We start from the raw sequence: 24447 nt of genomic DNA, 5'->3' as shown, positions 1-24447 counted from the left end.
TGTGCGTATCTTTGAAAGGTCTGTTCCATTGTGGTAAGCTGACACCAAATCACGGACATTTAAGCTATAAATGTTTTGTTCACATATTCTGTACGTACACTGCTTCCTGAGATCACACGCCAAATACTCCAATCTTCTTTATGCAAGAGACAATTTTTTTTTATTTAACCTGTACCCAACAAAATATGAAACTGATGTATTCATTTTCTTTATTTCATTAGCCTTTTTTTTTTAAACAAAAAATAATGCAAGTCATACTTTGAACTAAAAACATTAAACCATTTGAAAGAGGGTTTAAGTTCTTCCTTTTGAGGTATGCATTTCACTGGCCATTGTATTCTCTGTGATTCCCTTCACAAGCAGCTGAAAGTGAATAATGAACTTCCTTCAGCTACTTCAAATGTTTTAATGTTTTTCGAAATCTTCGGTCAATCTGGAACCATGACTGTCATTCACTGGGCCTCGGCTTTAATTTGCAAAATATAGATAATCAGAGATTACAGAGTTCACCTCAATGAATGTTGTCTTTAAGTAAGGCAAAGACCCACACTAAACTAATAATCTAGTAGTGTGCTTCCTTAGATACATGGGAATGAACTTATTTCAAAACTTTAAATTATAGTCACTCATCCAGAATATACGAATCAAATCCAGCATCTGAAGCAAGTTTGAGAGTGTTCATCAATTGATGCGTCAACCATGCAAGTTTGGTTCAGGTAGGTCTTATTGTTTCTTGTAATGGACCTGCTCCAAAAGCTTTAACCTGGTCACTCATCTGGAAAATGTAGGTCAAATCCTGCATCCAAAGCAACTATGGTGTGTTAAATAATAAACAAGCAATTCAAAGAATTGTGTTTCTTAGTGGATGGTATGCCATTACTTTTATGGCATATTTGTAAAATTTCTGAAAATTGGGTCAAACATGAAGGTCAAGGGGGTAAAAATCAAATCATGCTCTGAAACATCTTGTCACAGGTAATGCACATGTCAAATATGAAAGCCCTACCTCTTCTCAAACAAAAATTATAAGGCAAGATAACATTTTTAAAAAGTAGGTCAAACTTCAAGGTCACAGGGTCAGAAATCATAGTATAATTAGAAAGGTAATATACATTTATAATATAAAAGCCCTGTCTTTTCTCTTTCAAAAGTTATGACCAATTTAAAGTAATGTTAAAATTTTTGAAAATGTAGGTCAAACTTCAAGGTCAAGGTCTCGAGATAAAAAATCATAGTATATTTGGAAAGGTCTTGTCACAGGTAATGTACATGTGAAATATGAAAGCCCTATCTCATCTCATTCAAAAGTTATTACCAAGGTTAAAGTTTTTGTTACAGACGGACAGATTAACAAACGAATGAGATTTAATGGACAATAATGATAAATGATAATAAATGTACCTTCAGTGCACAGTTGGTTAACATACATGTAGGGCTTATAGTCACTTTAGAAAGAAACTGCTCCAAAAACTTTAACGTTGTCACTCATCTGGAAATGTAGGTCAAATTCAGCATCCAAAGCAAGTCCATTTTTAGATGTATCATTCATGAAAGATTGGTCCAGGTAAGGCAAATAGTTACTTTAGAATGAACCTACTCCAAAAACCTTAACTAAGTCATTATTTGGAAAATGAAGGTCAGATCCAGCATCTTAAGCAAGTCCAGTAGTGTGCATTTTTATATGTATCATCTATGCAAGTTTGGTCAGCATAGGCTTAAAGTTACTTCAGAATGAAATTGCTCCAAAAACATTAACCTGGTCACTCATCTAGAAAATATAGGTCAGATCCAGCATCCGAAACAAGACTGGTAGTGTGCATCCTTAGATGTATCATCCATGCAAGTTTGGTCAACATTAGTGCATATAGTTACTTAAGAATTGACCTGCTCCAAAAACTTTAACCTGGTCACTCATCCAGAAAATGTAGATCAGATCCAGCATCTGAAGCAAGCCTGTTAGCATGCATCTTTAGATATATCATCCATGCAAGTTTGGTCAACATCATCCTCACAAACCACGGCCAAAATGTACAATCCTCTCCCATTCTAGGAGAGTGCTACATGTGGACTTCCGACCGTGACTTGAGACGATGGGTCAACATAGGGTTTATAGTTTAAAATGAGACCTGCTTCAAAAATTTACCTTGCTCCAAAAATTTTAACCTGATCCAAAAACATTAAAGAATTTGTTGAAGTGAGCTAAAATATAGTTTTAATTTATATAAGATTGGGTATAAGTATGAAAGTTTTATGGCTTTATTTTTTTTTAATAATTTTAAAGCCATATATGAAATAAATTTTCATAAGACATTACAAGTAAAGGGAATCTTGCTCCCGTAGAAAAATGACCAGGGGTCATTTTTAGACATGGAAATTCCGAAAAATGACCCCAGAGCTTAGGAAAAGTGAATAATCTGTAGAAAAAGAACCCCAAGAGTCAGTTTATTTGTAATTTTATAACACATGAAAGTACTTACCTGCCCTCCTCCACGTCCACGACCCCTGCCACGGCCTCTTCCCCTTCCTGCCACCTGGTTAATTGGTCTCCTTTCACTCACATCCTATATGATAACAAGAGACCCATTGACCACAATATGCACCAGAGTAACTTCAGTATTCATTATGGAATAAAATTTACATCCTTTGAATATTATATCCTTTATTTCTTATGAAAACCATTGTGGTTTATCAGTCAGTAAACGCCACTAAGCAAGCCACCTGCATAGATTTCTTGAGCAACGGCTCTTTCATCAAATATGCATACAATGACATATACACATCTAATACAGTATTTAACATATATTCAATTTTACTTTATATGTTTTTTTTGATACAGATATAAATATAAACAATAAAATGTCTTTCTTTGTTTGTTAGTATGGGAATTAATGTTGCAGCTATTGCAGAAAAAAATTACAAAACCAGCTTATGCAGGTTATGTATTTTTTCTGCAACAGCTGTGACATTAATTTCTGTACTAACAACCAAAGAAAAGTATTTTATTGTTTAAATATAATTGGACATTCACTGTTCATTATATGTCAGACTGACATTATTTTTAGGTAATAAATCTAAAAACAAATGCACACATTATGAGAGCCAAAGCTCTCATTAAATTCCCATGTAAAACTGTGATCTCCTATTGTGGCCCCACCCTACCTCAAGAGGCCATGTTTTGAACAAACTTGAATCTACATTACCTTAGACTGCTCCCAAATTAATATTACTAATCATGGCTTTGCTGTTCTTGGGAAGAAGAATTTTATCTACATACACTATATTCCTAGGTAAAACAATTATCACCTATTGTGGCCTCATCCTAGCCTTAGGGGTTATGATTTAAACAAATTTGAATCTAGTACACTACGTAATGAAGTTTTCATATACTTTCATCTTTTCTGGTGCAGTGGTTATTGAGAAGAATATTTTAAACAAGAGGCCCATGGCCCACATCGCACACCTGAGCACACTGGCTAGGGAGAAGCAGATTGAAAAGTTTTAATTATTAAAATTCTAATACAAGATTAATATAAGCTAAAGATTTTGTATGTATGAATGTTATTATCATTCTCGGAGTCGTCTGTGAAACCTCATTCCTATCTAAATGTATTCCGGGCGTAGTTTTTGAAATCAGTAGGAATGGCATATTGTGTGTGAGTAATTTGATGGCCTACCAGTCTGTAGAAGGTATGTAAAATTACCTAATGTCTAGAACTTGACCTGGTACACATAACTTAGTCCTCACACCTATATACATACTGAACAAGGTATGATCCCCTACACCATGTACACACACATGCCCAAAAGCAGATCAGTAAAACTGTCATATCACTTCTTTCCCTTTAACATCGACCATTTCCTAATGATTGCTCGTTATTATTATATTATTGATGTGTTCTGGTTTCAAACAAAATTAATTTTAAAAAGTATATGAATTATGTCTGCTAAAATCAACATCAAAATCATGAAATGGTTCGGTTTGGAATAAATTCACAAGTACAAATTGTTGGATCGACAACATAACAAGTTTCATAATACATGTAATATTGTGCTTTATCCCGTACTTTACTATGACCAAACATATCTGAGTAATCGGAATTTAATTCAGGCCACAGTTTCAAAAAACGGGGGGGGGGGGGGGGGGGGGGGGGGGCAACTTCCCAAAAAACCTGACAAGCAAAAAAAAAAGCATAAACAAAAAAAAAATATACTGACCAAAACTGGGGGTCCAACTTCCCAAAATTACCTGACAAGCAAACAAAAAATTTACTGTACAAATCCTATAAAGCCAAGCAAAAAAATATGTTTGTTTACTGTTACAGGCTGAAATAAAATAGGGTCGGTAGGTAGGAATTTTGTTTTATTTCATTATTTTTTATACACAAATTCACATGAATTAGTTGAATTACAAAACAGTTTTACCATTGTTTGGTGCTTTTCTTTTGTTTGGGCTTGCCATATGGGTGATAGACAATATCTTTCTTGCCAATTGCCTTACAGCTACCACACAATGGTAAAACTGCAACAAACTTGTTGATGTAGATACTAAAACACACCATTTCTACCGTAGTATTTTTGATTTTGATTTCAAACGACCAATTAAGATGCATGTAAAAATTAGAGTGATTTCCAGATTTTTACAACGAAAAAAAAAATTGGGTCGGCGATTAAATATAGGGTCGGTCGGGTAACCGTAAACAAACATATTTTTTTATTCAACTAATATCCTATAATTTGCCAGTACCCGACCTTACGACATCAGAAAGTGAGGGGGCCAACCAGCATCTAAAGGGAAATTTACTACAGCATAATACTATACTCAGAAAAAGAGGCCCATGGGCCACATCGCTCACCTGAGTAACTTTGGCCATACTGTTCTTAACCAGATTTCCCCCTTGTAATACTTATTGTGGCCCAACCCTACCCCCGGTGGTCATGATTTTAACAATTTAAAATCTACACTATCCCAGGATGCTTCCACATAAGTTTCAGCTTTTCTGGCCCAGTGGTTCTTGAGAAGAAGATTTTAAAGATTCTTCCTATATATTTCAATGTAAAATTGGATTCCCTATTGTGGCCCCGCCTTACCCCTGGGGTCATGATTTTTACAATTTAGCATCTACACTACCCCAGGATGCTTCCACATAAGTTTCAGTTTTTCTGGCCTAGTTGTTCTTCAGAAGAAGATTTTTCTGAAATATTTCAATGTAAAACTTGGATTCCCTATTGTGGCCCCGCCTTACCCCCGGGGGTCATGATTTTTACAATTTAGCATCTACACTACCCCAGGATGCTTCCACATAAGTTTCAGTTTTTCTGGCCCAGTTGTTCTTCAGAAGAAGATTTTTCAAGATTTTTCCTATTTATTTCAATGTAAAACTTGGATTCCCTACTGTGGCCCTGCCCTACCCCCGGGGGTCATGATTTTAACAATTTAGAATCTACACTATCCCAAGATGCTTCCACTTAAGTTTCAGCTTTTCTGGCCCAGTGGTTCTTGAGAAGAAGATTTTTAAAGATTTTTCCTATTTATTTCAATATAAAATTTGGATTCCCTATTGTGGCCCCGCCCTACCCCCAGGGGTCATGATTTAAAAATTTAAAATCTCCATTACCCCAGGATGCTTCCACATAAGTTTCAGCTTTTCTTGCCCAGTGGTTCTTGAGAAGAAGATTTTTAAAGATTTTTCCTTTATATTTCAATGTAAAACTTGGATTCCCTATTGTGGCCCCGCCCTACCCCCGGGGGTCATGATTTTGACAATTTAGAATCTACACTACCCAAGGATGCTTCCACATAAGTTTCAGCTTTTCTTGCCCAGTGGTTCTTGAGAAGAAGATTTTTAAAGATTTTTCCTTTATATTTCAATGTAAAACTTGGATTCCCTATTGTGGCCCCGCCTTACCCCCCGGGGTCATGATTTTAACAATTTAGAATCTCCACTACCCCAGGAGGTTTCCACATAAGTTTCAGCTTTTCTTGCCCAGTGGTTCTTGAGAAGAATATTTTTAAAAATTTTTCCTTTATATTTCAATGTAAAACTTGGATTTCCTATTGTGGCCCCGCCTTACCCCCGGGGGTCATGATTTTGACAATTTAGAATCTCCACTACCCCAGGAGGCTTCCACATAAGTTTCAGCTTTTCTGGCCTAGTGGTTCTTGAGAAGAAGATTTTTAAAGATTTTTCCTATATATTTCAATGTAAAACTTGGATTCAATATTATGGCCCCGCCATATTCCTGGGGGTCATGATTTTAACAGTTTAAAACCTACACTATCCAAGGATGCTTCCAGTTTCAGCTTTTTTGGCCCAGTGGTTCTTGAGAAGAAGATTTTTTAATGACCCCACTCTATTTTTGTCTTTTCTTGATTATCTCCCCTTGTAAGGGGACTTGGCCCTTTATTTTAACAATTTAAACTCCCCTTTACCCAAGAATACTTTGTACCAAGTTTGGTTAAAATTGGCCCAGTGGTTCTTGAGAAGAAGTTGAAAATGTGAAAAGTTTACAAATGGACAGACGGACAGACAGACGGACAGACAGTGGACAATGGGTGATCTGAAAAGCTCACTTGAGCTTTCAGCTCAGGTGAGCTAAAAAAAGGGGATGGGCATGTAATTAATACATTTTTTTTTCAAAATGACCAAATTGACTCTGTTGGAAATTGATAATGTTGATGCGAATATATACAAGTAAACTGTTCCTAAGGGGAAAAAAAGATAACATCAAAATGTAATATTATACATATTTGTAATTAGTTTCTAAAATTTACGATATGCAGATGACTTGTATTTAAAAAGTTAATTTTGATGTAACTTCCATCTCCTTAAATAACAGTCCCCCCCATCTAGGGGGACAGTATTAATTTGTTTTACACAAGACTTTCACTCTTTTGGTACTGTCACAACTGTGGGGAGTGGTTTACTTTCCCAATACCGGTAGTTATAAGCCAACTTGATTGTAAAAATATTTTATTAATGTATGCAATTTCAAACAAATGAAAGGGGGAAGCAAAGTTTATTCATGCAAATCGATATCCATAGTTACATCGTTCAATAAAGTAAAATCTATAAGAACAAAATGCTTGTACACTGTGTTAGCAAGAATTTACTGAAAAGCAATTCATAAAGTTGCACCAAAACACTATCAGAACTGTCTGCAGTTAGCATTGGTGAGTGAACCTATTTTGTCCTCGGTAGATCTATATGTGTAATATACAGCGTACATTGTACATGTAGCTGCATGGACTAATCTTCGTTTCCTTAGTAACTGTGGAATACCTGTGTATTGTGCGCGTTCAAGCTGAGAGGGATTTCCTGTCACTGTGTTGGATATATATTTCACTCCTTTGTGAAAGACCAAGGGTTTGGATTAAGTCTATTTCATTTTTGATTTTTGCAACATTTTGACAGTTGTAAAATATAAAATCATGGATCGGGGGATTATGATTTCCGACCCCCCCTCCCCCACCTCTGAATCTTCCATTGCCGTCTGAACTTCATATTATTAAAAACCAGAAGTCTCTGATGAGACTGTACCTCTACTGGTTGTACTTATAAAGGAAGATAAAAGTAGCATTTGGACTTGAAACTTTGCAACAGCAATAAATAGAAAAATGATCATTGGTTTAGTCTCTTTTTGTGGCAAGATTTATTGCAATCAGACTAAAACTATAGGATGAGTAGCCTTTTAAAACAATTTTACAGAAATTTCGATTTAAGTAACCATGGCAACATCATACAACAAAATCAAAAAACAATAACATCAATTATGTATCTCAGTGTAGTCTACTTGTATGCCACTTTATTCTGAATTCAGACAAAAAGTGTAGTAGGAGTAGCATTTTGAAAGTATTTCAAGAAAATTTCTATTTTTAGTAACCATGGCAACACTGTTCATTGAAATCCAAAACTGGTATAGAAAAATATGTATCTTAATGTAGTCTACTTATGTGCCAAGTTATATTGAAATCAGGCCAAAACTGTAGGAGGAGTAGCATTTTGAAGCTATTTCAAGAAAATTTCTATTTCTAGAAACCATGGCAACACTATTCATCGAAATCAAAAATCGATATAAAGAATTATGTATCTTAGTGTAGTCTACTTGTTGGCCAAGTTATACAGAAATCGGACCAAAACTGTAGGAGGAGTAGCGTTTTGAAAGTATTGCACAGAAATTTATATTTTTAGTAACCATGGCAACACCGTTCATTGAAATCAAAAACCGATACACAGAATTATTTATCTTAGTATAGTCTACTTGTTGGCCAAGTTATATTGAAATCAGACCAAAACTGTAGGAGGAGTAGCATTTTGAAAGTATTTCACAGAAATTTATATTTTTAGTAACCATGGCAACACCATTCATTGAAATCAAAAACCGATATACAGAATTATTTATCTTAGTGTAGTCTACTTGTTGGCCAAGTTATATTGAAATCAGACCAAAACTGTAGGAGGAGTAGCGTTTTGAAAGTATTTCACAGAAATTTATATTTTTAGTAACCATGGCAACACCGTTCATTGAAATCAAAAACCGATAAAAAGAATTATGTATCTTAGTATAGTATACTTGTTGGCCAAGTTATATTGATATCAGACCACAACTGTAGGAGGAGTAGCATTTTGAAAGTATTTCCCAGAAGTCTCTATTTTTAGTAACCATGGCAACACTGTTCAGTGAAATCAAAAACTGATAAAGAGAATTATGTATCTTAATGTAGTCTACTTATGTGCCAAGTTATATTGAAATCAGACCAAAACTGTAGGAGGAGTAGCGTTTTGAAAAATTGTTTACAGGCGGATGGCAGACACCTTACTATCGCATAAGCTCTTCTGGTCTCTGACCAGTAGAGCTAAAAATAAAGTTGTATGTTTTGATAACAATTACAGTCAAATTAACATCAAAAATGCAAGCAATATATGTGCAAAATATCAAGTCTATATCTCTTACAGTTCTTGAGATACAAGCTTTGACGGACAGACAGACAGACAGACACCGGGTAAAGTGATCCCTTAGTGCCGCTCTGCTCTGCAGACAACACAAAAATATGTTGCATATGAGTATATACTTGGAATGTGAATATTTTATATATAAGAAACATTGTATAATCTTCCTTTTGCTTAATTTTGTTATAAATAACTGCTTATGAAAATAAAGTGAGGAAGCAAATTGTACATTCAAAGACCACTTTTTGTGATTCTCCCCCAAAGATGGACCATGCACATACAATAAATATTGGTGAAAATGTTATGGATCAAATTCAAATGTAGAAAAGCTTAACAACAACAAACATTTGTGGCCCTTTAATCACTGTAAAGTATGGATTAAATAATACAATATTTTACATACTTTTCACCTATGCACTCTATATGAGTCATATAAAGACAATTTTTAATATGGTATAAACAATAAATGTCTATCTCTGTTTACTTGCATATCAGAATATTTACATTTGCAAATGTTTTCTTTTATATAACACTATTAAGAGCAATGCGTATCTATATCCGTATAAACACGGGTTCCCCGCGTCATAATGGTTCAACGTAATTTCTCAGTGACGTCATAAAGGGTCCACGCACAATCAGTGGATCAGTTGGGTTTGAAAAATAAAACGTTTCATGCGTTAAAGATTATAATCAGGTGAATATAAAATATGAACAAGTCACAAATTTAAATATAAGTAATAAGGTATCATTTTAAAACATCGATCGGGCTATAAATACGGGTTGGTACGAGATCAAATTTACCATAAAGCCCGAAGAGATCAAATTTACCATAAAGCCCTTTGGGCTTCATGGAATTTGATCTCGTGACCAACCCGTATTTATATCCCGATAGATGTTTAAAAATGATACCTTATTTCTTAATTAACAATTACAGTAATTGCAGAGAAAAAAATTTATGCTTCTCTAAGTTATGTATAAATCAGCAAAGCTATACATTTCAGAAAATCAGCCTTAATATTAATGCTGTAACAGAAAAAGGCTAATATATTGTATCTGTATGCTTTTATTTAAAAGACTTTTATAATTACCTTCAACATTTGCTTCATTTTTCACATCTCTACCTTTTGATACTGCAACTTTTCCACAGTTTTTGCTCTTTTTAGTAAAAGGGGAGTGATCTAGTTTGTACCATCCTGTGACCAATGAGATATTATTGTGTTCTGAGAAACCAGGTGCTATTATTTTAGCCAGTGACAATGGAATGACCCCGTAAGACTATCACACAGATCCATTGGTATGGAAATAGAAAAATGTGCTTGATTTCCTACAGAAAAAAATAAAAACATATGCAATTGGTAGCTGTGTCTAAAATGCTCTAAAATAATCTACTAACAATCTAAAATGCTTTCATCTCTTACTTTTTATCAGAAAAACTAATTCTTAGGTCTTTCTTAAGTTTTCCATGCATTTTCAGGTACAAGATCTTTACTAAAAAGATTAAAAAAAACTAGCCCCTTGGCAAAAATATCAAGTTAAACTGATGCTTCAAAGAACAAACAAAATAAGACCAATTATTCTCACCACTGCCTGTTCTACCATCCCATGCAGCATTTGTCTTTTTATCCAGCAGAATATGAAACTGGGGAAACATTGGAAATCTGTATGGATGCACAAATATTGCTTTTTTCTTCACTAGGCCTGCCAATATCACCCGTGCATTAGGCCAGTCATCCAATGGCTGATAGAAGAAGTAAAACTCAGTCACCCTTATAATTTTTGCTTTGATTTTCTGCATATCCACTTTGCATTCTAACTTCATGTATCTTAAGCCTTTTATTTCATCATATTTTGCATGCATTTGGGTAAAGCCACCTAAAAGAAATAACATGTATTTAAAATCTAATTTTATTCCTTAACTCAAGTGGTTTTAGATACTGTACTGTAAAGTTTTATAAATGTCATAACATTACACATGAGCAATCTTGAAAAACATGTACAAGATGATAATATATGTGCATATGTGTATCGTATAATATATGCTAGAAAGTAAACATGTTAATAAATTAATTTAAATAAAATGTTAATAAAACATTTTGATTATCTTTCATCCATTACGTTAAATATTAATGTACCTGGTACAAGTACCACAAGCTGAAACAAGATGCTTAAGAGCCTCATCATCACCCACTTTAGTAATTTAACCTTTAGTTAATGGCTTGTTGTTCTCAAGATTGACTGACTAACTGTATTTTGTGTAACATCCTATTCAAGAATTTCTCCCCCACGTAGAGATGTCACCTGCATGAGGTGATGTGCCACAAATTTGTCCTATGCATGGCACTTATGGCTATAGCACTGAGGGTTCTTTATTGTGCTAAGGCTTATTGTCACATAGAACCTCAGTTGTTAAGGTCCTCTCTGAAAGACCCAGAGGAGGGACCAACTTCCAACTTTTAAAATACCAATAACAAATCTAAAAAACATTTTTCCATTTGCAAAAATCTTATTTCCAGGGGAGATGTGAGATTAATACATCATGTAAACATTGTCAATCTTTTCCATCTTCTTGGCAAAATTTACATGCATTCCTGATGGAAGCACTTAAGACTCCCTTCCATATTCCCTCCCAGTTCCTACAGGTCTGTCACTTGTTACAAAAAAATTACCTTCAATGTGCCTGTCCCTGATTACAAAAAAAATTAACCAATCTATATTTGTAATATCTAAAATTATTTCTTTTTTTTTTACAACATGCAGCACTTTCTGAAAAAATATGGGAAAATGTTATGACCATGGCCAAAAAGAACATTTCAGCATACACACCCTTTGATGGTCTTTGTTTTGGATCTTCTTCAGGAACTAAAAATGGATATTCTTTATTGTAATCCTTTGAAAAATACTCAATTTTGAAAAAAATGATTTCTTAAGGACACATAATTACACATTCTAGTTCTTAGGCTGTGGTTGAGTATATTTTAATTCTGATTTGATAACCTGATGCAACATAGAACAATCTTGCAGATTCCAAATAGATGTCTGGTAGAGTGTCCTGCATAAAACACAAATGAATATGCAAAATTAAACAAACATAAAGCAACTTTCAACATTATCACTTTAACCAGAATTTTCTATGTTTCAACTTATAAACATACCAAAAGTTCAAGGTACTGTTTCTCTTCATCTTTATTTTTCTTTTGTGTATTACCTATAAAATCAGTACAATCTTTAAAGATGTGAACATGACACTTTTTAAATACCCTATCCCCCCCCCCTTCCAACCACTCCATCCCACTCCAAGATGCAACAGCTATTAGGTTTGATGATTCTAGGTCTCACACTGTACAAAATATAATTTGGACACAATTTGACATTGTATAGCTACATGTATAGAAATTCAAAATGAGGTCAATGTGATCTACTTTTGAGTTATGACTCATCTTCCTAATTGTAAAGCCATTATTTACACACTGAAATTTCTACGGATTTTTCCGTTTACCTATTCATGACAAGGAGCACACAGTGGGTGTGACCAGTCGACAGGGGATGCTTACTCCTCCATGCGACCTGATCCTGCCTCCGATGTTTCTGGAGGTCCATGTTTGCTCTGCTCCCAATTTGTATTGTTTAAATGGACTATGAGCTTGAATACTGTTCTTTATCTCCATATTTCATTCCTCCCAAAACATATCAACTGACAAGGTTTGATGGTCCTAAGCCTCAATGTGAAAGATATTACTGGAACAGATGGACAGATGGGAAATACTATGCCATAATGCAGTCCAACAAAAAACAGGCATATAATTAGAAATAATAACTTTATTAAAAAAAAGAGACCCAAGAGCCTGAACAGATACCTGAGAATAATACAACACTGTTGTATTATACGTGTACTACAAAATCTTATCGTGTATACATTCTTAATACAGAGAATCATTAGATTTTTTGAATCTCATAAAATCTATTAAGAATAGAGCAATGTTCTATTTCTTAATACAAATTTTAGCTGACCTTTTATTCCAATTAACGAATCAAATGGTTTTGTATGTAAAGCAGGGTCATATATTAACCACTCTATTTTTATTCATATTACTTGTTGGTTTGACTCAAAAAATTCAAATTAAACAATTTACCGGTACATAAAACAGATTCCTTTAGTTACAAAGAATATCATTATATGCCATATACTTCTTCCTCTTATTTAAGCGACTCAGATAAATGCAAATATTACTGGTACAAAATATTTGTGTTATTAGTCCCCTACCGGTGAAACCAGAGGGGGCTACTGGTTTCCTCTTCGTCTGTCCATCTGTCTCACTTGGTTTTCGGCACTTTTTTCCTAAACGGTTGCAGATACTGAGCTGATTTTTGGTATGTGAGTGTATCTTGATGAGTTACAGATCAAGTTTGCATTTTGTTCCACTTCACTGATTTTTGACAGAATTACAACCTTTTCAATTTTTAATTGGGGAGGGGGGTAGGTTCCAACTTCTTTCAGTACCAAATTTTATTCATACACTATTACAAAACCCTTATTTGACTATTCTACAACAAAAAGTAGGGGGACCAACTGGCCTTTCAATTAATATTTCAAATAGTAAAAAAAGTCTTTGGAAAAAAGTGGGGGGGGGTCAGCCCCCCCCCCCCCCCCCCCCCGTTGCTACGTGCCTGAAAAGTATTACAATTATACTTGCATTATAATACAAATCTGTGAATACCAGCTAGCCTTCATTCTCTTTCATAATTTTCTTATTCAATTGACCTTTCAATTACATTTTTTACATCGATTAATTGTTAAAATTGATTAATTCATAGGTGAATTACAAAGGGGAATAACTTTTCTTGGTAGAATACAAAATGGAGTCCTACCCAGCACCAGAACACTTAACCAAGTGGTTCAGATTTTCAAAAATCTGGTAAACATACCCTTGCTTAGTACAATTTTGTACCCCTTCACCCATGATTGCTATATGCCAAAATTGGTTGAAATTGGTTCTGATCAGCAGTTCAAGAGAAGATGCTAAAAATGTTCAAATGTTAATTAACGCACAACACATGACTACGGATGAAAACAGATACATGTAGCAATAGGTCACTTGAGTGACTTAGGTAACCTAAAAATTGGAAAAAAATAATCAAAAATGGAAACTTTGAAAGATTTGTCATTTTTGCATATCAAAAAACAGCAGTACCTAATTTGATCAGGAATAAGTAAATAATACAAATAAATAAAGACATAAAATGAATAGATGAACATACATTTAGAACTTACTCCTCCTCCTGGTGCTTTGTCAGCATTAAAATATGCATAGACAGGATGTCCTAAAAGATTACTTCTTGTCCTAACCTTTATTAGAGCCTCACACTGGAATTGGCCAGGAGAGTCACAATCATCCATTATAATGAAGTACATTTGCAGATAATCAGTTTTCCCTGTAATATTTGTTGTCAAAACATTCTTAAAATTATAATTAGTAGATATTTTTATTATTACTACAGTAAAACTTCTCTTATCCAGGCACCACTGGTTCCCTTGAAGTTCGCCAGATTAAACAACATTTTAAACAACTGAATTTACAGAAAGGGAATTTACAACATATTAAGCAAGATTACGGAATACACAATATCCAGATTAGACAAGTTTTCAAGTAAATCCAAAAAACGCTTTTGAAATTTGTAGAAAACTGAGGGCCTTTCACAACTAAATAAACATAACTTCAAGATCTAAATATCAACATTAATTCAGTCATAGAGTGAAAGAAGAATACAAAAAAATCACATAAGTAAAATTAAAATTCAATTTTGATTTAATGGAACTTTGGAATGATCATCAATATCAAATGTATATATATAAATACATTTTATAAATTTCAACATTTATGTTCTTGACCATTCACAACATGCATGTACATACCATTGTAAATATAGCATTGTTATACTTTAAAGATTTGTTCCTTTATAAATCTTACATACTAAAAAAAAGTCTAACATTTTCAATGTTTTACTGAGTGATCATAAAAAAATTTATGTTCGACCGCGGAGTGAGATATTGGACCGCTTATGTCACACAATGGGCAGAATCACCTAAATCTCATTTGCATTCATTGGTGTTTGACAGTGATGGAATTGACCGAGTTTAATGTCAATGCTAGTAAAGGAAATTTACGAGGGTTGATCCAAAAGTTCATGGAATTTCTTTCTAAAATTTTATCTTGATGTGATTAAAGCAAACATTATAGACATATTTATAAAAAAGAGCCATTATACAACAATACTGGAAAATTTCAAAAAGTTCCAATTACCATTAAGGGCACAGGAGCTCTCTTAACATGGAATCACTTGTAAAATCCGGGGGAAACTTCGACATAACATCGTAAGGTATGTCACGTAACGTTGTAGGAGCATCTCACCCTTACGTTCAAATTGACTTAGAAATTCTACAAAACGCCGCATTCTTTTCTCCATTTCTGCTCTTGAGAAAAGCCTGGGTACCAATCTCGCACCCACTTTCTTCTTCTTATGATCATTTCTCAAAATACGCTCCATCATTCCATATGATGTTCCTATTTTAGTAGCAATGTCAAGCAAAGTACGTCGGCGGTCCACGTCCATTAACGCTCTCAATTTGTCCTCACAGTGAGTATTAGGAATTGAAATGATAATGAACGAATGTCTCCCCCGCATTTTCAAACATCCATTCCTATGGCAACTGCCAAAGTGCTACAATCATAAACATTTAAAATATTTTTTTACTTAAAAGAATCCAACAAGTGTATATATCTCCATCTGTAATTTTCAATCACTTCCACCAAAAAATAAATAAAATATTAAAAAATTCCACGAACTTTTGGATCAACCCTCGTACATCACGGAAGCCAGCACAAGATACATGGTTAAAAAAATAAAAGGTATGATAAAACAGTTATTGACTGTGTTCTCGGAGCAAAAATGTGTTTTGTCGACCCCTCAAAACAAACAGTTGGGTTCTTGTTTCCGACTAAATGCATGTTGCCCTCGAACTCAGTCAATAAATGTATATTGTGAAATGCCACCAATAAACTATCTGTCATTATACAGGACTCATGTTAATTCACCAGAATGTGTGTCTGAGAAAGCGTTGCTGCTCAGAGAATTTAGAAAGTTTAAAACTGTTCCAGTTTTACTTCTGTGTCACTATGCTTGATACATTTACATTTCCAACTGATTTCTCTGTGATAACTCTTTGAAAGTTATGTCTGTTGATTTTTCAATATTTACTGAATGTAAATTTCGCCAAGTGAAAGGTTGAGTGCTGAATATGCACATCAATCTATTAAGGCAGCTGTCTTTGTGTCTGATGTCAGTGGGCGGGGACCATGAAAATTAACATGGAATGCCTTGTGTATTTTAAATCTATTTGACAGCATTTTTATTTATATTACACTTTTATTTCACATATAAATGTATATATAAGGAATCATTGTCTAGTTTGTTGGGTTACAATGTCGGGGACATCAACTACAGTTGGAAACATGGGATAATCACTTCGCCCGTTATGCAACTTATCCCACGTTTCCAACCGTCGTTGATGCTAGCATACCCAACAAACTAAACAGTGATTTCTTAAACATATTATTTGTCCCTCCATTCTAAATTCAGCTTCAATATTTGACATTTAATAGATTAAGAATTGCCTCACTCACTCACTCAGTTTGTTTAAAATATAAATTTCCAGGATTATAAGTAGATGCAAGTATTTTCACTACTAAATAAAAGAAGAAACCATATAGTTTATTGAATTAATTTGAACTGTGATTTCTAATGTGTCGGGCTATAAACAAAACAAGGTACAGTGCTACCTCGGTATATTGCCAACTTTTGTCAAAGACAGATTTTGGCATTAAAGCGCGGGTGGCAATATAACGAATTCTGCCATAAATTACAAATCAGTGGGTAATCAAAACAAAATAAATAGATTACATAATTTATTTCAGTTACAATCTATTTATGTCACATGTGTATAAGGGCAGCTCTCATTTCTTTTTGAAAAAAAAGTCATTATTATTATAATTTTTTTTTTGTTTACAATATTTTGACTGAAAAGAAATACAATTTCCTTTTGTCAAGCTCTAAGAATTTAATAACCCAATGAAAAAGATGTCAGTGGCTGTTATAGCCTTTTGTTATAAAAAAGTTTTTGAGAATTATCATTAATTTCATCTGAATCAAAAGTAGATTATTTCACCATCTCAAGAATTTCTGAATCAGTTAAAAAGTTTGTTTGGTAAGCATCATGACTGACGAATGGTAAGTCAAATGTCAGAATACGTCAACCCATTATATTAAGCATGTATTCTTGTGTTTGCTAGTACCTTTGTACTTCTCTTCCGATTCAGTTTTGATATTTATCAAACAAACCAATATATGCCCGACAATTAAAGAAAATTTCAGGGCTAAAGGAATCCCTAATATTTTCATGTGCGGAATTGTAGTAGTCTAAAAATAGATATGGGTTTCCTTAAGGCTTCTTAATCTATGGGGACACAAATGAATTTTTGCATTTATAATGGTTTCGTGCATTATCCATGAAAAGCAATAATCAGGGTTTTACAATCAAATAGATCGAATGTTGATCAATCTATTTTTGTAAACTAAATTTGTACGCTTTCTCTCGCCTGACATTTCCGTTATTGTGATGAAATAATTCTTCTATCTTATAAACAGTGATGATGATGATGTCAACATTGCTAATTTTGAGTTTTATACAACGATTATCTTTCATTCAGCTGAATTCCTTGTCCAGCCAGTCACGCTTCACCACAACCACTGACAAGCATGGGTGTGGTATCCAAATTACTGACACGTGCTAGATAATTGGCATTGTTACCAAGGGATTTCCTTACATAATTTGACCTTTTGTTTCCCAAAACCAGTGGCGGATGGCAATAATCGGGGGTGGCAATATAACGGGTATATTAACACAGGAGGAAATCCATTCTTCAAGAATTCCTGGCAATAAGCGAGGGTGGCAATATATAGCGGAGGGCAATGTACCGAGATAGCACTGTACTATCACTGACTGAGGTGCTATAAATGATTAACAAGAGGGTCACAAAGAGGGTCACAATGCTCACCTGAGTAACTATGGCCCTTCTGTTCTTTGTCAGCAGATTCTTTTCCCTACATATTCTTATGTAAAACTTTGATCGCATATTAGAATCTATACTACCAGAGGATGTTCCATATATATATGACTAATCATGGCTTCATTGTTCTTGAGAAGATTTTTAAAGATTTTTCCAAAGTATTCCCAAGCAAAACTTTAATCACCTATTTGTGGCCCCACCCTACCCCAGGGAGTCATGATTTGAACAAATTTGAATCTACACTACCTGAGAATGTTTCTACAAAAATTTCACCTTTTCTGGCCCAGTGGTTCTTGAGAAAACTTTTAAAAGATATCATTAATTTTTCACTAATTTATAATCATCTCCCCTTGGGAAAAGGTGTGTTCCATCATTTGAACAAACTTGATTTCACTTTACCCATCTTTGTCATAAGTTTGGTTGAGATTGGCTTAGTGGTTCTTGGAAAGAAGTCAAAAATGTAAAAAAAAAAAAAAAAAAAAAAAAAAATGTACATACAAACAGAGGGACATACAGATGGACAGACAGACCAGATGTGAAATGAAAAAGTGAAAATGTGATCAGAAAAGCTCACTTGACCTTTGGCTCATGCAAGCTAAAAATGTAAAGGTAAAAAGACATTAGTAGTTGTGATTTCTTTTCCAGTAGAAACAAGAGGCCCATGGGCCATAGTGCTCATCTAAGTCACTATGGCCCTACTGTTTTTCATCTACTGATTTTTTTGTATTCCTATGTAAAACTTTTGATCATTCATCATGTGGAATTCAGCTCAGGTGAGCTAAAAAGGAGGCTAGCGTTTGGATTATCATATTATAAAGTGAAGAAAGGTGCCTCATTAGTCCTTTTCTTATTTTCTAATAGTGGTTAGCATTGACAAAAATCAATATTTGGCTTAGAAATACACACTTACATTTATGAATTTTTTCTAATCGATGATCACCACCCTGATTTTCTGCAGCACACAATATATGAGGCTTGACTTCTTTTTTAAGATCTCTCCTGGGTTGCCATCTTATGTTAGTAAAACCCATTCTTTCATAATCCAGATACCCTGCACCTGCAATACACACAATTAAACTAATATAATACACTTATGTGAAATGTCATTTGCAAATTTATGTTCACATTTCCACTATCCTACCAGCTCAACTTTTGTTATTATTGCTATAATCATGTGATTTTCTATTTTTAAATCATTGAATGGTGCTTTGATATTATGCAACACATATAATTATCAATCTAATAACTGTAAATACTGTATAATGGGGGGTTTTAGCAACCATCTAAGTTTGACAGTACGTATTAGGAATGGTTTTGATAACCCTAAAAATAAATGATGCTAATAATCAAGTCACAAATAAATATCTAAGAAAATAGATAAAGATATCCCTAAATATAATTGCTATAAATTAATCATGCTAATTTAATAATCAATGCCCATTTTTAGGATAAAATTGCTAAAATTGACAGTTTCTAAAACAGGGCTTTCAAAAAGATTAGAAACAGGGGGTACTTTACAAAAATAGGAGGTACCTTGTGGAAGTGATTTAAATTAAAAATATGTTATAGAATTTTTCTCCATCAAATATTTTGGCCGATATAATCACAATTTCAGTTGGGTAAAAGTACCAGGTACTGGCAAATTTTGAAAGGCCCGCTAAAATAACCCATTATACAATAAATTCATCCATATTACAATGCTAGCCTGAAAATATTATACACTTTATAGTTGCATTGTTCCAATGATAATTGCAGTGCCAATCATGCCCAATAATATCCTTTAATTTCACCGTACAAATGAATGTTGCTGTGAGAAAAAAAATATTCCTCTTGGTTAAAAAATAAAATGATCTCCTACCTCCAATCATTTTGAATTCATCGGATGGTTTAGGCCATCTGAGCTTACTAGGCATATGCTTGGCACTCCACTGTACAATGAAAAAGAAAGTCCAATCAGCTACGTTATGAGCTTCCTTTTCAACAGTATTGTAGTGACATTTTACAGACACAATTTTTGATTTACCAATATGTTTAACCTCTCCTGTAGCAACAATCATTCTTAATTCTGTAAAGGAATAAATGATTCTTATGAGAGACCATGCAATGATAAAAATAACCTTGTACTCAATATGACTTTATCATTAAGAAATTTTAAAGCAATTTTTCTAATGCAAGATATCACAATTATGTAGCAAACTTGTTTGTAATGAACTTACAGCAAAGTTGTTTTCATTCCTATAATTATAAACTTATTGAATACATCAAATTACATATACACTGTATAACAAAGCAATCGTTCATCCCTGGCACTTTGCTGTCTACTTTGCTGTCTACTACATGTATTATTGGGACAATTGGGATGTGGTTTCCATGTTTTATTCAAAAGAAAAATTGGGTCTTTAATTCTCTTGCAAGACATTTAATCTCCAATCAAGTTATTTAGAATTATTATGATAATGCAAATTATATCAAAAGTTCCTAATAAAACAAGGAAAAATTAATATAAAATTTATAAATGTTGTGTTCCTGGTTACCTGTCCAATGATTAAACTGCATTTGTTTTTGCCATCCTTTGTATGTTTCCATCATTGTTTCCAGAGTTTTATACTATCAATAATCAATAAGATTTCATATGCATATTTAAAGAGAACAATGAACTTTAAGGAATCATTAATGCCAACTTCTAAACATTTTTTCAACATTTGTAGGTGGGGAGAGGGGTTAGTCTATACCTTGTGCTTGCCTTGACATTGGGACAACAGCATTACTACATCTGGAAAAAAAATTATGTGTTTCTTTTCATTTTCTGACTTCCATGGATATAAGGGATTGGTATCAGCAAAAATTTTGTATCGCTATATATCTAAGATTTTTTTCCAAAAATATCATATTAATAATATCATGATATTTGTGAACTCAGTTTTTACAATAATTTTAAGTGAATATCCATAATTTTTCTAACAAATATGATGTGAAAACTGCATATTTTATATATATTAATCAAGTATGATTGGATGCTAGCTAGGAAGCCGTTAAAGTTGTTTTACAATACTTTCTTTTACACTTCTGGTAATTGTAATTTGAAAGTTTGAACAATAAAATTATTTCTCAGACTGGTATTTGTAATTACCATACATGTAGATGTACTAAATAATGGTATTTTAACCTCTGCATCATGATACATCATGATGCATGTAAAACTGGTACACTGACAAAATTGCACATCCCTAATAGATATAGAACTATACAGCAAAGAGGACTGCACTGCATGCTATTTATAATAATTATACATGTACACATGTATGTTGTTCTGTTGTTTCAACATTTAAAGTTCATGCAACCATTACATCAGTCATATAAGTATAATGCTTAATAAACTTAACTTTTACACTCTCATGTGTGACAGCAAACAGGTTAGAACATAATCAATTTGCAAGAGTTATTTCCCTTAGCCATGATATACATTTTTTCTCAGCATATCCTTTGCAACTTGCCTGCTTTTTAGCGTCACCTGAGTCACTCCAATTTTGGCATACAGCATCTATGGGTTAAGGGGAGCAAAAATTGTGAATTTCATGATCCCTGCCCCCTTGGGGCCTGGGGGGTGGGGCTAAAACTACCAAAATTAATGCAATCTTTAAAAATCTTCTTTACTCCTGGACATCAAGCAGTCAACTGTTCAGATAATTGTAATAAGCATTGAGCCTTCTTATCTACCAAAATTGTGAAATTCATGGCCCCAGGGTCAGGGGCTCTGGTGTTAGGGCGGGGCTATATAGATCATATAGTGAAAGTGCATTATTTCTTTGAAAATCTTCTTCTTTGCTCTTGGGTATTAAACTAAGTACATAGTTATGATGAGCAAGAGTGCCTCTTCCAAAATTTCATGACCCAGGGTCAGGGTTTCTGTTGTTAGGGCAGGGCTCTTTTGATTATATAGTGAAAATACATTAATTCTTTGAAAATCTTCTCGGCAGTGCTCCTGGGTATTAAACAAACTAACTAAGTACATAGTTTTGATGAGCAAGAGTTCATCTTCAAAAATTGTGAATTTCATGACCCCTGGGTCAAGGGTTCTGGTGTTAGGGCAGGGCTATATTGATTATTAATTTTTCGAAAATCTTCTTCTCTGCTCCTGGGTATTAAACAAACTAAGTATATAGTTATGATGAGCTAGAGTGCCTCTTCCAAAATTGTGAATTTCATGGCCCTAGGGTTAGAGGTTTTGGTGTTAGGGTGGGGCTCTATTGATTATATAGTGAAAATGCATTAATTTTTTGAAAATCTTCTCCTCTGCTCCTGGGTATTAAATAAACTAAGTATATAGTTATGATGAAAAGTTAATAGAATAAGAGAATTATGCCAAAAAATTATAAAATTGTATAATACAAAAAGTACTTTTATAGTTTTAATGATCAGATAGACTTGTAAGTAATAGATATATAAAAATGAGACAAAAATAACTCATTTTAAATGTTCTTCAAAGACCAAGAGAGGCCAATGTGAGAGGTTACAATTTGTGGTTCAAAATAGGACAGAAGCACTAATTGTTTGTTAATAGTCTGCATGGTGATAGTGATAAATGGGAGACAGATTAGAACTTAATGTATGAGTTGTTAATGAATACTAGACTAATTATTTCAATGATCCTGATCATCCTATTTCTCTTGCTTTTGGGCAACAAAGCTTCATCTACCAGTTTAATTTATACTCTATGGATCCTCTATATTGTTGTATTATACTCAGGTGACTGTTAAGGCCCTTGGGCCTCTTGTTAATTTTAAATATTCAAACATCTTTTTGACAATTTTATACCATACCTATTGGCATCTTCGCTAGCCAAGGGTTTCCGATCTGAAATCTACTCTACAACTCTTGTAGAGTAGATTTCGGATCGGAAACCCTTGGCTAGCGAAGATGACCTATTGGCAAAGTTTTGGGACAACAAAGAAAACATCATGAACACACACATTTTATTTATCAGATATACTGCCCTCTAAAGCTGGTAATGCTCTTTGTATACACATGAATTTCAGTACATGTACTATAATTTGTTGAATCTTATGGTTTAGATATCAATTGATGATGCAAGATAAAAAGTTATGTTTAATTTGAATCTTCATTTTTTTACACTTTACTGGAGCCCATAACTGGGTATCGCAAAATATTTTGCATCGTGATGTATCACGATTTTTTCCCAAAAATATCATGATACATTTGTAATAAGATATTTTTATACATAATATTTTCTATGATTTGAAATGAATTTTCATGATTTTTCTTAAAAAATATAGAGTGAAAACATAACTTCAATTTTTTTCATTTTTATTTATATATTTAATAAATAAATTTAAGGCATGTTTGTGATGCTAGAATGTCGCTGTTCTACTGTTTTACAACGTTTTTTACAAGTTCTATAATTGAAATTAAAAAATTTGAACAAAAAATAATTTTTTTCTTTAATTTATAGTAACATTCTAAATATCGGTATTCAGTCTCCATATCATGATATGTATCACACAATAAAAAGTCATGATATAGGGGTATACTATACCAATAAAATCGCACATCCCTAACAAGTGCACTTGTTCTTTACAAAATATCATGGCAAAAACTCAAAGGCTTTATACATACAGACAGAATGTATGAATTTCTGACTTTGACCTTTGACCCTTTCACCTCAAAATCAATAGTGGTCGTTTTTTTTCAGCCATAGGGATTTATGTGAACGTTATACTTTATTGCATGATCATGAGGGAAATACATGTATGAAGATTTATTCAGCCAAGAAAAATCATATTCCTTGAGGGCTTTACCCGAGGGGAAAATGATATTTCTTGGCTGAATGAATCTTCATGTTTCCAAAACATTCATGCAATAAATTGTTTATTATACTGAAACAAGCGAAAACTTTAAAAATAAACACAAACCTTCAAAGAACTGTGAACGATAGTATTGTTCTGCCGCCTACCTTCAAGTCAATTTTCAAAAGTTAATATATTTGAATGATTTTTCATATTTATATAGATATTTATATGGATTTTCACAAAGCGTAACCTATTTGGGAAAACAAAGAGAGATAACTCTATAATTTTGGTAAAACTTGTGTTTTTCACTATAGAAATCCATGGAAAACCGAAAATATTTTTAAAATATCATCCCCCCCCCCCCCTCCATCGTGAAACAAAAATTCCTTTCTACAGGTATTCAAAAATTGTTATTTTACATATTCATGCCAAAGCTTTTGTTGTTTCACGCGGGGGGGGGGGGGGGGGGGGGGGGGGGGGGGGGGATGGGACATTTGTTTACAGACAAAAAACAGCAAAAAAGATCATTTTTCACCAATTTCAAAGGGCTTTACACCTAAAACACAGGGT

At 33.6% G+C, this 24447-nt stretch overlaps 2 protein-coding genes across 2 annotated transcripts; both read right to left on the bottom strand.

The window, feature by feature from the left end:
* Positions 1-294: 294 nt before the first annotated feature.
* On the bottom strand, positions 295-20127 carry LOC133194938 (uncharacterized). The gene is made up of 5 exons (XM_061330839.1): positions 19929-20127; positions 18981-19127; positions 14293-14378; positions 2478-2561; positions 295-363 (listed from the first exon to the last, which is right to left on the bottom strand). Exons 1-5 carry the CDS (start codon positions 20125-20127, stop codon positions 295-297), a joined length of 585 nt encoding a protein of 194 aa, XP_061186823.1.
* Positions 10054-10815, bottom strand: LOC133190298 (uncharacterized). Its single transcript, XM_061325879.1, has 2 exons — positions 10530-10815; positions 10054-10272 (listed from the first exon to the last, which is right to left on the bottom strand). Exons 1-2 carry the CDS (start codon positions 10804-10806, stop codon positions 10187-10189), a joined length of 363 nt encoding a protein of 120 aa, XP_061181863.1. The 5' UTR covers positions 10807-10815; the 3' UTR covers positions 10054-10186.
* Positions 20128-24447: the final 4320 nt, after the last annotated feature.

The sequence above is a fragment of the Saccostrea echinata genome, unplaced genomic scaffold (assembly GCF_033153115.1).
Source record: "Saccostrea echinata isolate AGI-Se365-2 ecotype Australia unplaced genomic scaffold, CSIRO_AGI_Sech_v1 ptg000001l, whole genome shotgun sequence".
Lineage (NCBI taxonomy): Eukaryota > Metazoa > Mollusca > Bivalvia > Ostreida > Ostreidae > Saccostrea > Saccostrea echinata.
Note: the sequence above shows the minus strand (reverse complement) of the source record. Positions and strands in the feature narration are given on the sequence as shown.